The sequence below is a fragment of the Sceloporus occidentalis genome, unplaced genomic scaffold (genome assembly GCF_023333645.1).
Source record: "Sceloporus occidentalis isolate IW3139 unplaced genomic scaffold, rSceOcc1.0.p SCAF_37, whole genome shotgun sequence".
Classification (NCBI taxonomy): domain Eukaryota; kingdom Metazoa; phylum Chordata; class Lepidosauria; order Squamata; family Phrynosomatidae; genus Sceloporus; species Sceloporus occidentalis.
Window position 1 is genome coordinate 10648793 of NW_028317017.1, and position 13516 is coordinate 10662308.

Genomic DNA, 13516 nt, shown 5'->3' on the forward strand with positions numbered 1-13516 from the left:
TTGCTAGCCTGGAACTGCCAGCTCGCTGCTTCGCGCGCCCGGAGGAGACATTTCACTGTGACAACGAGCACAGAGGAAGGAAGCTGCTGATTCTTCGAAATAGATTTCCCTGGCAACCAGCTTAGCAACGCTTTCATCCTAATAAGCTTGGAATATCACGCTTAAGTACGCATACAATTAAATTATATTATACAGTAAGAATATGTGTATAGAATTATGTTCGTTTTAAACCACAAATGCTCAACCAATAGGGGTGCTTCTCATACCTCCCAAGTCATTAGGAGGGACTTCTCTATTCGATCCTCAAATCCAAATTTCCCTCTGTTCCAGGAGCCCAAGTCAGTATGACAGCCCCAAAGTCACAATAATGCGTATAGAAGGAGCAGAAAATAGTAAATTAGTAGCAACTGGAAAGCTGGTGAAACCCCTGCCCTCAGCACCTATCCAAACTAAATAGATCTAAGTGTTCAATTGTTTTAAATGAGATAGGTTTGATTCACTTTAATATGCTCTATATATCTTATATATGCCATTTACTGACAGGTAAGATCATACACGTGCAGACCCTGCTAGGTCCATTCTCCAGAAGCGTATTTATTTGGATCAGAATGAATGGATGGCTATTTCTAACAAATTAAAGTAGTAGGATATACATGTTAACCGATTCAGTGCTATCACAAGCTGTAGATGAAAATCAGAGAAGACCAATGTTTTGACTGTTAGCAGTCAAGCGTGTTTATTTCGTTTTCATACTACGAACAATAGGGTGTTTACATTCGGAAAACGCGTGATCGCCATTCAGATTTATGTCCTGCATCTCAATCCACTCAACAGGATTTCCGTGAGGTGACTCCACCCGGAAGGGTGCTGCTCGGGTTGAAGCAGCTGACTCGGACCTCAGCGCTGGGCTCAGTCTGCAGACATGACAACCGGTGCTTCTCCGCCTACGGTTCGCGTCCCGATCACTGACAGGTAACCCACCGCGGCCTGCCTGCTGGGAAACGGGTACGGTGTTTATATGGGGCCAGAAGTCACGTGTATCAGGGAGATTATACAGCAAGTGGCTTCTTTATGAGCAATAACTGAAGTCATTATTATATGTGGTTCACTCGTTTAAAATGTTAAATCGGGTAGAATATATATATATATATATATATATATATATATATATATATATTGTGGAACTTTAACAATTGGTTCTAAATTATTTTCTCAAATATATACTCTTTAATTTGTGTATTAGAATACAGTTACATGTTATTTTACAGTGATAGAATGTTTAGATATCCGGGGAGGTTACTTTTAATGGTTATATCTGATATCAATTATATTACCGTATTTTTATATAGACAAACATAGCTGATGGGGAGTTGTAGAGGTGGAAGAGAATGTCACATGACTGATGTCACATGACTGATGCCTGAAAGGCTCTGTGTGTGCAGGAATCCCCACAGGAGCATGCATTGCACAAGAGAAACACAGTTCTGCATCACATGATCTAGATTACCAACATACAAAAAAAAAATGCTGAGTAGCAGAGGCTTTGAGTGTACCAAGAGTGTAACAGCCTGAGCTTACTTCACTGTCTAGATCAGGGGTGGGCAATTAATTTTCCCATGGGGCCACATGAGAAATTGGAATGGTTTTAGAGGGCCAGACCTCTACAAACTACAAACTCCGAAGCCTTGTCCATTTTGTTAACTTATGTGCTGTTTAATAAAGTTATTCAAGCCTACGTCATTGGTAGAGGTGCTTGAATAAGTAAGGCCTGAATAACTATTAGCACAGCACAGAAGTGAACAAAATGAACAAGGCTTCGGAGTGCATACCGTATTTTTCGCTCTATAAGACGCACCTGCTGATAAGACGCACCTAGATTTTAGAGGAGAAAAAAAAGGAAAAAATATTTTGAGCTAAAAAATGGGCTAAAATATTTATTACAATAACTGAATAAGCTATGAACACAGTAAGACACACACAGACACAGTAAGACACACACAGACACAGTGAGACACACACAGACACAGTGAGACACACACAGACACACACAGACACAGTAAGACACACACAGACACAGTAAGATACACACAGACACAGTGAGACACACACAGACACAGTAAGACACACACAGACACAGTGAGACACACACAGACACAGTGAGACACACACAGACACAGTGAGACACACACAGACACAGTAAGACACACACAGACACAGTGAGACACACACAGACACAGTAAGACACACACAGACACAGTGAGACACACACAGACACAGTAAGATACACACACACACAGTAAGACACACACACACAAACACAGTAAGACACACACACACAGTAAGACCTCCCTCCCTAACCCCCCTTCTCAGTATCTCCCCTCTAACTCCCTAACCCCCCCTTCTCAGTATCTCCCCTCTAACTCCCTAACCCCCCCTTCTCAGGATCTCCCCCCCCGCCCCGGTCACTTACCTTAAACTCCTGTGTTGGAAGCGTGAGGCGTTTGTCTCGGGTGCCGGCGCTTCACTGCTGATCGCCGGCGTCTGACGTCATATGCCGGCGCCCAGCGTAAAGCGCCGGCACCCGAGACAAACGCTTCCAACACAGGAGTTTAAGGTAAGTGACCGGGGCGGGGGGGGACACCGGACTCATTGGTGAGTCACCAGGACACTCTTTGCGGGCCGGTCCGAGCTATTCAGCGGGCCGGATGTGGCCCGCGGGCCGTGCTTTGCCCAGGTCTGGTCTAGATCATACTGTATTTATTGTTATTATTATTTTATATAAACCATTAGCAAAAACTACAATAGTCTACACAAAGGAAGAGTACTTCATGAGTGCAACAGTTATAGTCTACTATTCTTTTCAATCCACGCTGGTGGAAATAATTTTCCACGCTCTTCACAGTGTTTCGGTGTGAAATGCTGCCGAGATGCTTTGCCTCAGCTGGACGGTATATAGCTGGCGTGCTATTGATACTGGAGAATGTTCCAGTATTCGATCCTGAACCCTCCCTCTAGTAGAGAAGAGTATGTTTGCTTCACTGGCCCCTGGAAAAAGTGGATCTTTAACACTTTAAGGACCAGAGCTATTTTCTTCATTTAGTGTACTCAAACACATTTATATATATTAGTGATATTTAAAGAAAAACACATACGTATGCAGTTTGATATAAACAGCTTATATAAGAATATATTTTTGGTATTTTCTTCCCATTTATACTAGCCAACTAATTTCCCGCTAATTAACCCCCTGTAGAGCCATTGTGTCACGATGTACCTGGTACCTCAAGAAGCGTTTGCAGATACATATTATTTAACTAGTCATGTATCGCAAACAAGCTAAATGTAATTTCATGTGAAAAACATGATGAATGTGCACCCGTGTAGCTGCACTTCATCATTGATTTATAGAGCTTCCAAATACACTATAAGGTTTATTTACTAAAGGGAAGATTGACAGGAGAGTTTGTGGTTGAGTTGTGTTTCAGCTTCTTGATTTCACTATACATTTTGAAGACCCAAAATATTACCAGATACTGAACGTACCACTATATCTGGCTCTGTTTGTTATTATTAGATGACACTAAGCACACTTTATCACAGTTTTGAGTTTATTGAATTTTATATGTAGGAAGGACCATTGACCGGGTGCAGCTGATGTGGGGTTTAGGCGCTGGAATTATCACTTTAAGTGATTTTGTGAAATCTCTGTTTAAAACAACCCACAGCTTTGGGCTATGAAGCACAAATTGCTCGAGGAGACTATTGTTTTCTCACTTGGGAAGTCAATCATTTGCAAGTATCCAGAATGCATCTCGATTTACCTTTGAATGTGTCATTGGACTTTATTGGACTATATTTATTTATTTCTTTTAACCACTGTGTGCTGTTCAAGCTCTTCCTTGTTTACTGTTTTTAGGCATATGCCGCCCATATTTTTGCTGCGGCATTGTTTGTGGTGCCCGTTCACTTGTCATCCTACCGCATCCATTGCCTACCAAAAGTTTGCTGCAGATTAGTTGCTAAGATTGGGGCAAGCATGTGCGTGACATCAGATGTCACAGCATGTGCTCATATGAATCATTGCCTGTCTGCCTAAATTAAGCTATGTGATTTAGCACTGTTTGTAACAATTGTGTGGTCCTTTTTTCTTTGATGGAGATTCATTTTGTTTGTACCATGTGCTTTCATTTAAGTGTACGTTATAAAAATGATGTGAATGTCACTCTGGTTAGAGAAATGATTCATACTAAAGGACAAAGTTAAGTCTCCATAAAACACATGTGAATATGATCGTCTTCATCTGTATCCCTAGTGTGCAGGTCACATATCACGTGCCTTGCCCAACCTCAATGCATCAAATAGTACAGCCACAGGAATAGATTGTTGGCAATTACAGCTTGGCCTATTTGGGCCACTTCACCCATTTGCCCTGTATACTATGACCTCATAACCAGGTAGTTCTTGTTCTTCTTTTTAGATTCCTTAATATATTTTAATTATTCTTTCAAATCCCATTGTCTTTCCATCAAACTATTCACATTGAGATTATTAAGTCTATGGTTTTATTCTATAGTCTCCCTTTTCTAGCGGTTGGTCAGACCCTCTGTAATATATTTATTTACGCTTCTGTGGTATGTGTACCCATTGGGTTGTTGCAGCTGGAACCAATGGATGCATCGTCACCTACTTATTTTAAGTTACATTACTTTATTCCCAGTGACCAATGAAGCAAACCATTAAATGGGCTAAATGAGAAGGATTTTAATTGCATGTTATCAACAATCAACATGCTGTCATAAGAAAATTGGTTTATGTTGTTAAACAAACTGTACGGTTATGATGTCCTATCTTATAACAGTTATACATACCTGGTTCATGGTCAGACAGCCACAGTCTTGGTGGAAGACCTTTGGATAAATGTCCTCTTTCGCTTCAATGTATTCCACAAGCCTTGTTGCAGACATTGGTGTCGTTGTACAGACACTTGGCTTACCCCATGGGTAAACCATAGTTTTAATATTATTAAACAATTAGTTGAAATGATAGGGAATAAGAATGATGTGTTATTCTTTGTTCTTTGAATAAATATAAATAAACTATAGTTTGACCAGTGATACAGACTCCAAGAATTCTCATTAGTCCACTGCATATTAATAATAATAAATAAAATATATATATATGTGTGTGTGTGTGTGTGTTTGTATATATCTGCTATCTTAGTCCAATATATGAAACAAACACACCGACTCCTTATAATGTGTTGGCATAAACAATAGAATGGCTCAGCCTCAATCACTGAGCCGTACACTCTGACTAATGAAAATCTGTGAAGAAAAGGAAAGGACAAGCATGACTTCATTCGCTTTGCCATAAATAATCATCTCAACTGGGAAAGTAACCCAAAATATCACTGGTCTGCAGTTAAAGGACGTTTATGGCTGAAGTCAATAAATTTGGTTTGAATCTAGGAGCAAAAATATTTATGAGCTAACAGTTTTTTCTTCCCCAGTTATGTTTTTATTTTCAAATATTACCCCCTGGTCTGGATGTTTGGGACAATAAGACATAAAACATACCTTTCTTAAGTGCTGCACTACTTTTTATGGTACTGCAGTTAACCCCTTAATGGCAAGCTTGTATGTTTAACCATTATTCTTTTTTTTTTTTTTTTTCAAGTCTCATTTATTTATAACCGTACAATGACATACATCCGCAATGATACAGCAAGATATTAGACAAAGGTACAATGAAAACGCACATAAGGACCTCGGTACATGGCATATGAGCCACAAAAGTGGAAAAGTAAGTGCAGAACATTGGTGAGAGCAAAATACACAACAGTACAGTAAATGGATATCAGCCATTGTAGCGGACCAGAGGGTCTAAATGAGAGCTGAGCAGATAACCATAGAACATCACGGTAATAGAACAATACCCCCAGGCTAAAAACTGTTCGAGGCGGAGTAAGGTCCCTCAAACAACTACAATATTCAGATCGGAATGCACAGTGAGCAAGGGAAGGTAACCCCACAATGTAATCCAAAGTAAGTGCCCTGGAAGCGGGGGCATGAGAACCAGAGTAACAAAAGGAGGGAGAAGGAGAACAAAATAAGGGGAGGGGGGAAGGCGGTACAGGAGAAAAAGAAACATGCAAGGATCATGGCAGGACGCCCTCCCCCCCGGCGGGCGGCTCGGCGATACAGGGAAATGACACCAAGGTAAGTCCTGGTAGGGCGAATAGAACAAAAGTACCAGCACAGGTATGAGTTGAGAAAGGGGACGAAGAGGACCATGGAGGACACGTGACCTGGAGCATGTGGACGACTCCCAGATCACAGATCAGGGAAGAGATGGGGGTTGGCAACGTAGGATAGTGGTGAAACGGGGGGACAAGAGAAATTGGTTCCAGATCTTCTGTTTTTGTTATAAGGCTACAGGAATTCATAGTATTGTTTTGGTCTGACACTACCATCTAGTGGGATAGTTATAGCTCCATAGTATATACGATTAAAGGCTCCTCCGACCTGTAACTAAAGGACCAATGGCTAATATTCAGTAAAGTTATAGGTAGGGAATTTTCCTGATCCCGCTGCTATAGCTGCTTTCCCCATACCGTAATGTTAAGTTATTGCCCATAAGCTTTCAGGAACTCAAATGTCTATACTTTAGATGGGATCAGTTTTTCTACACTCCAAAATATTGGATTTGCCCCCTACTGGGGATGTACACTGATATGGTAAATTACTAGAACTTGGGTAACTAAAAGCACTTTAAAAAGTATTAATTTAACTTTTTGACAATTACTTCTCTACCATAATGTTATTCTTATACTGTGCAGCCTCCACCACAGACACTGGTAAAGCTTCATAACTCTACTGCCTACCTAGAAATCTAATGCCGTCTGTAATAGTAACCTCCGGTTGGCTTAATAGTAGACATATTGTGCTGTAGGCCCTGGGCAGCAGGTCCAAGATGTGGCCATCCTACTGCTGCAAAACCAGAGGATTTCAATTAATGGTTTAGGAGATTAGAAATCTCCATTGCAACTGGCCCTTTACGCTATGGAGATCTGTGCCTCGCTGGCACAGACTCTATTGCATGCATTATTTGCGCTTCCTAAAGAGTTAAGAGAGTATGGCAGTGTAAGGGTAAGTGTTGATGGCGGCTGTAGTGATGCTCTAGGGTGGCCCCCAGGATAAATGCACAACTGGATTTAAACATGCCTTTTAGTCGTTTCAGGTCTGGATTTACTTTGATAAAAAGTTAATAGCATCACAAACTTCCACCAGAAAAAAAGTATGTGGGCAGAATACAATGGTGGTTATGTATCAGAGCAATGATGGTGCAAGGTGGTAACAGAGGAAAAAAAACATCCAAAAGAAAATCTCACATAAAGATGGTTCTTTAGACATAAGCCTAAATGTGTCACGTTTATATGTATTTAGTACTATTTTACATTTACAGACTTTCTTGTAACAAGGTCTCATTTTGATTAGGTGCTAAATCCCAATCTATTTTTCACTTAGAGGAGACCATGAGAGAAAATGCACATAAGATATCATGCCAAAAATAAAAAAAATTCAAGAACGAATACTATTTAGGTAAGAATAAAACGAGTATTTGCAAGCAAATTTCTGCAATACAATAGTCACATAAAACATAAATTGTATAGCTAAATACAACTTTTATATTTTAATAGACTTCTTGCTCTTTAACCACAAAATTATAAAGCAAGTGCATATTGGCTGGAATATAAGCATCCTATTATGTTAAAAGTATTGCTCATAAAACTAATGTGCAGCCATAATATTTGGGCATGTACCAGAAGTGCAGTTAATCAGATTTTTTTTATATTTCAGATACATTAAAGTTATGAGGTTATGGCCTGTAATGGAAAAAGAGGGCAGTATGGGCTAATATGATAAAACAAAAATAAGCCAAAAAAATGGCGTGTGTCTCCAGGCTCTTTTTCATCGTTAATCTTTAAACTGGGCAAAGAAAGATAAAGGATAACTTCATAACTATGTATTTATTGATAATAAAACCCTATACATGGCTCATTAACCAGTGCTAACAGTCTATCAGTTGATGCCAGTGTTTTCTTTCTTCTGCATTTTATCTTTTGAAAGACAATTTGTATGTTTTTATTATTTTTCCTCCATTTTAATCTGATTTCCACAATGCTATAGCTGGTAAATTCCTTCTGGCACATAAAAGACAAGGGCATGTTGAATGACGTAAATGGTTGATGCCTCTAAAATCGTTCCCGGAGAACATTCTGCTCAATAACAATATAATGATATCTTTTGTACCCAACCACAGCAGTTTAATTACTATTTTGCTGTTTGCTCTGAGCGATTGGCAGTCTGGTGCAGTAGTTAAATATGGGGAATTTGAGATTTCAGATTTCTGTGTTTCCTTCCAACCCATTCTCAGAAATAGATTTTTGCCAGTCAGACTATGCCTTATAACATGAACCGCAGTGGAGGCAAATTTGGATTCAAGAATGCCATGCAAATTCAGATTGTCCTGAAGATAAATATATTTTGGAAATACGAATGAGGAATGTTACAAAATTATGCCATAGTTTATATCCTATGTTCTTTTTTTCCTAACTGTCTACTCAGGCACACAACCCATAGTTACAAATGATCAGCCATGAGGATGAGAATTGTCTTAGAGTAACAGAATATGGAAACATAATTGCATATTATATTTACATACATAAGGTTTATGCTAGGTTTACTTGATGGCTTCTTTACAGATGAACTGTTACTTCAATAGATTGTTGCTCTTAAGGTAAAACCCATAACTGAATCAAGTTCTAAAAACTTTCTGCTACTTATAACTTCACATCTGTGTCCACCAATTCCACCAGGTCTATCGTGAAATGGTACCCTACACAGTGCCATGTCAATGTCTAGGGGTATAGACTGACTAGATGCCAGGAGGCAGCACTAGACTAAAGATCTATTAAGTTGCAGGCAGTAGTAAAATGCATTATTTACTATCATTACATAAGTTATGGTGGGTAAAAGGTGATGGAAACCCTTCCACTTAAATTTAAGGGGTAGAAGAAGTATTATTAAACACTCATCTACAGACACCAGACAAGCCACAAGGCTTGCTTTTCCCTCAGAAATCTCATGATGCTTTCACAACCACAAGGGATTCTGGGTAGGCACATGCAAATAAGGTTAACAATTATCACCTTTGCCTCTATATCCACTTTATAATTTCTGAGGGAAAAGCAAGCCTTCTGGCTTGTCTGGTGTCTGTAGATGAGTGTTTAATAATACTTCTTCTACCCCTTAAATTTAAGTGGAAGGGTTTCCATCACCTTTTACCCACCATAACTTATGTAATGAGATTTCTTAGCTACCCCAAGCCTCAACTATTAAGCCAGTATCACAACCTCATGCTGACGAGTCCCATGAAGGACGAAACAGCTGTCCATGAGTGGTGATCTGGCTATTGTACCTCTTCCTGAGTTTTGTCTAAAGGCTGTCTTGTACAGCGGGCAATTACTTTCAAGGGATCCATGTATAAAGTGGATATAGAGGCAAAGGTGATAATTGTTAACCTTATTTGCATGCGGCTACCCAGAATCCCTTGTGGTTGTGAAAGCACCATGAGATTTCTGAGGGAAAAGCAAGCCTTCTGGCTTGTCTGGTGTCTGTAGATGAGTATATATATATATATATATATATATATATATATATATATATATGTGTGTGTGTGTGTGTGTATATATATGTATATAATTGCTTATTGTTACCAGTAGACACCATCACAAGCATTTTATTTATTTTTTGGTGTATTGGGTTTAAATAAAACGCAACAATATCATCTGTTCCTTGATGACATTTTGTGACATTGGTCCTTTTTGAAGTGACAGATTGTTTCAGGATAAAAATAGGATTCTGCTTGTCATACACTGCCCCTTCACCACACTTTGTAACATTGTGCAACAATGTGCTATGGATCTGGCATTTCTAATCGGTCACTGTAAGTGCACATGCTACAGTAGTTTCCACCAAAACTACATTTCATACATTTTAATCTATGCATTGCTGTGGCTTAACCACTAGTGTAGTATAGCTTGAAAGAGCAAAGAACCATATTCTAGATAATTGTTCCAAAAAAAAAAATAAAAAAATTAAAAAAAATATGCCCTGTTCTTATCGTTCAACAGGTTGCTGAAGCTGAAAGACATTTTTACTTCTAAATATGGATGCAAGCCTTCATTTTACGCTCGTGCACCAGGACGAGTCAATCTAATAGGTAACCCTAAATTTAGTAAATGTTTTGTGTGAATAGACTTGGAAATCATCCTGCATATGTGTTTGTTGTTATTTGTGGAAGGTTTTCTTTCTCATGCACCACTTAGAAGTTCAAATACATAAATAATTACCGAATATTTGCAATGAAAAACATGTAAAACATTTTACGCAAGAGTAACACAGTTATAATGGATACAGACGTGCGAGGATCCAGAGGCTCTCTGTAAGTGCACCACAGCTCATAAGCATGCATTGGAACATGAGAAGAAGACCATGAGTTGGAAAGCACCATATTGGCTCGCTTGAAGGCTTATGGACAGTTTTTCTTCGCTTCTTGCCTCCTTTTTTTTTTTTTTTTTAGATGTATATACCGTATTGGCTCGAATATGGGCCTCACTTTTTTCCCCCACTTTAAGTCTTTAAAGTGGGGGTGCGGCCTATATTCGGGGTCTAGCGCCCGACGCCCGGGACATGCAGTTCCGGGCGCCGGGCAGGCACCAGGGTTAGGATACAGATCCCCCGCAGCGGTCCAGGGGACCCGTATCCTACTCTCTGATACGCTCAGACAGCCTCCCCTGCCAGCACTTTCCACGGGGGGGGGTGCCGGCACGGGAGATTGTCTAAGTGCATCCTGCAGACGTTCTGCCCCCAAGACTTACCAGAGCAGACTCCTGGGTGTCTTGCGGGGCCGGCGGGGGACACCTACGCAATACGCGTATACAACTTCCGGTGCCCGCACATCCGCTGAGTCCCGACACCGGAAGTTGTATACGCGTATTGCGTAGATGTCCCCCGCCGGCCCCGCATGACACCCGGGAGTCTGCTCTGGTAAGTCGGGGGGGGGGGGCAGGAGGAGGACAGTGGCAGCATATCTCGGGTGGGGGAGAGTGGCAGCATATCTCAGGGGGGGACAGAGTGGCAGCATATCTCGGGTGGGGGAGAGTGGCAGCGTATCTCGGGGGGGGGGGAGACAGAGTGGCAGGATGTCTATTAAAAAAAAATTTTCTTTAAAAAAGCACCAAACTTTTAGGGTGCGGTCTATACACGGGGGCGGCCTATATCCGAGCCAATACGGTATATTTAAACAGAAAGCAGAGCCCCTAGAAGGGTGTCAACATTAAATAATCAACATAAAAATACTTATTTTTTAGGCTGAGACAAAAGATACAAAGGACCCAATGAGACCTGTTTTTTTACTTTGATCTGCTTTTATTTGTAATAGCTACCATTTGTTCTTACAGGTGAGCACATTGATTACTGTGGATATGCTGTTCTTCCAATGGCGATCGAACAAGACATATTAGCGGCGGTTAATCCCACCGACTCTGACGTTGTGCACTTGTCCAATACAAATCCCTCGTACCTGTAAGTAATTTTGTTCTGTTCAAACAAATTACTGTTTTTTTCCATCTATTTCTGCTAGGAAAGAAAGTTCTATTCATATATAAACCCTTAAGTCTGTGTTATGGAAAATATGGGGAATTGGTTTGAAATTTAGATTTGATTTGTTTGATTTCCAGCATATATAAAAGTTACTCATTGTTTCCAACTGATACTCTTTACAGCACTGTGCAAAATTGAACCATTTTCCACAATGCAACAAGTCTCGGCAAACTCAGTTTTTTAATCTAAACTACAGCTACCTTTTTCAAAGGCCAACCTTCAAGATCTCAAACATATATTGCTTCAAGCTGAGGGTCACAATAATAATTATTTTGTGATCTTAACATAGATACATGAATAGTGAAGACAAGAACCAGTTGGCCCATCTAGTCTCCCCCTTGTTGAATCACTTTTAATTATTTCTTTATGATAGCTTTATGCACATCCATGGCTTTTTGAATTCCTTTACTGTGTTTACCTGTTCTAAAGGTTAAAAGGCACTGTTCTGCTTTTTCCATTTATTTTAGAATTAAATTGATCACGGAAAACATTAAAATGATTTTTGTTATGTTGTATTGGAGAGACCGACAAAAAGATCTTGATTAATGTACCTTATGCTTGTATATGTTGGTACATGTATGGTTAGCTTTTTAAGTACGGTGGAAACAAAGTAAGGTCCTGCTGGACCGCAAAAGTGGTCTCTAATAAAATCAAACAAAATGAAAAGAAAAAAGAAGCTGCAGCAATTAATTAAACTTTCTTCAATTTTCTTCTGATTGTACACATTAACAGGTTGTTTAGACTTCTAGTGAGATGAACTGCTTGATGTGAAATGCTGGGCATATGGTATGGAGCCACCAAGAGTGGAAACAGTCGACTTCCTCAAATTTAAATTAGAAATGGGTTCCAGATAATTTAGAAGGCCTACAAAACTCTTTGTGCAGGGTATACTTATCTTTGTTTTCCTTTTTTAATCATGTTTTAATGTTATACTGTATCTGATAATAAAAGGCAACAAACAAGATCACGAGAAACATCATCCCAGTTCCTATTAACTCCCTTAATTACACACAGATATCATTTGCTAATTCTATATGGACAAAAGTATTGGGACACCTAACTATAACGCCAACAGGGACTTTTATGACATTGCATTCTATATACATAGACATTAATGCATAGCATTGTCCAAAATATCCCCTTCCCCATACCAAGACATTTTGGACAATGCTATGCTCCCAACTTTGTGGGAACCTTTTGGGGATGGCCCTCTTCTATTCCAGCATGACTGCGCTCAGTGCACGAGGCAACGTCTATGAAGACATGGTTGGGTGAGTTTGGTGTATAAGACCTTGACTGGCCGCACAGAGCCCTCAATCCCATCAAACACCTTTGTATTTTGCCCTATGTAAACTCTCCAGGGAATTGCTTAAAGGAACAGTGTTAAGTTAATATGAAAAAACCCAGATGTTACTCTTACGTTAATTGATGATTATTTGTAACATGATACATGTTGGTAGAAAAAAACTAGACTTAAAAGAATTAAGGAAATATACATGGTAAACATGCAACCTGAAGAAGTGGATGCACCACAACGTGACCAGCTTGTTTGCAATATTTGAACAGAATTACTTCTTTTTGTTAGTACATAGACTTGGAAATCTTTGTAGTTCAGTCTTGCGCATAAGCTTTGCTTAATCCTTTGTCCACCAGGAGAGTTTGCCACACACTTTGTACTGTTCTATGTGTATCGTTAGTCTCTCCCTACCTTGTGTTTTCTAAACGAAGAGTTAATTTACTTTCATTACTGAGACCATTACGAAGTCAATGGTCAGTATGCCTTGAAATGA

General features: G+C 39.7%; 1 protein-coding gene across 1 annotated transcript in view; it reads left to right on the top strand.

The window, feature by feature from the left end:
- The first annotated feature begins 922 nt into the window (after positions 1-922).
- The window catches only part of LOC149297826 (N-acetylgalactosamine kinase-like), a 73497-nt gene continuing 60903 nt past the window's right edge, over positions 923-13516 (top strand). Inside the window, exons 1-3 of the mRNA XM_089488293.1 lie at positions 923-972; positions 10196-10284; positions 11525-11648. Of these exons, the coding sequence (XP_089344419.1) occupies positions 923-972; positions 10196-10284; positions 11525-11648 (263 nt within the window). The remainder of the gene's footprint in view (positions 973-10195; positions 10285-11524; positions 11649-13516) is intronic.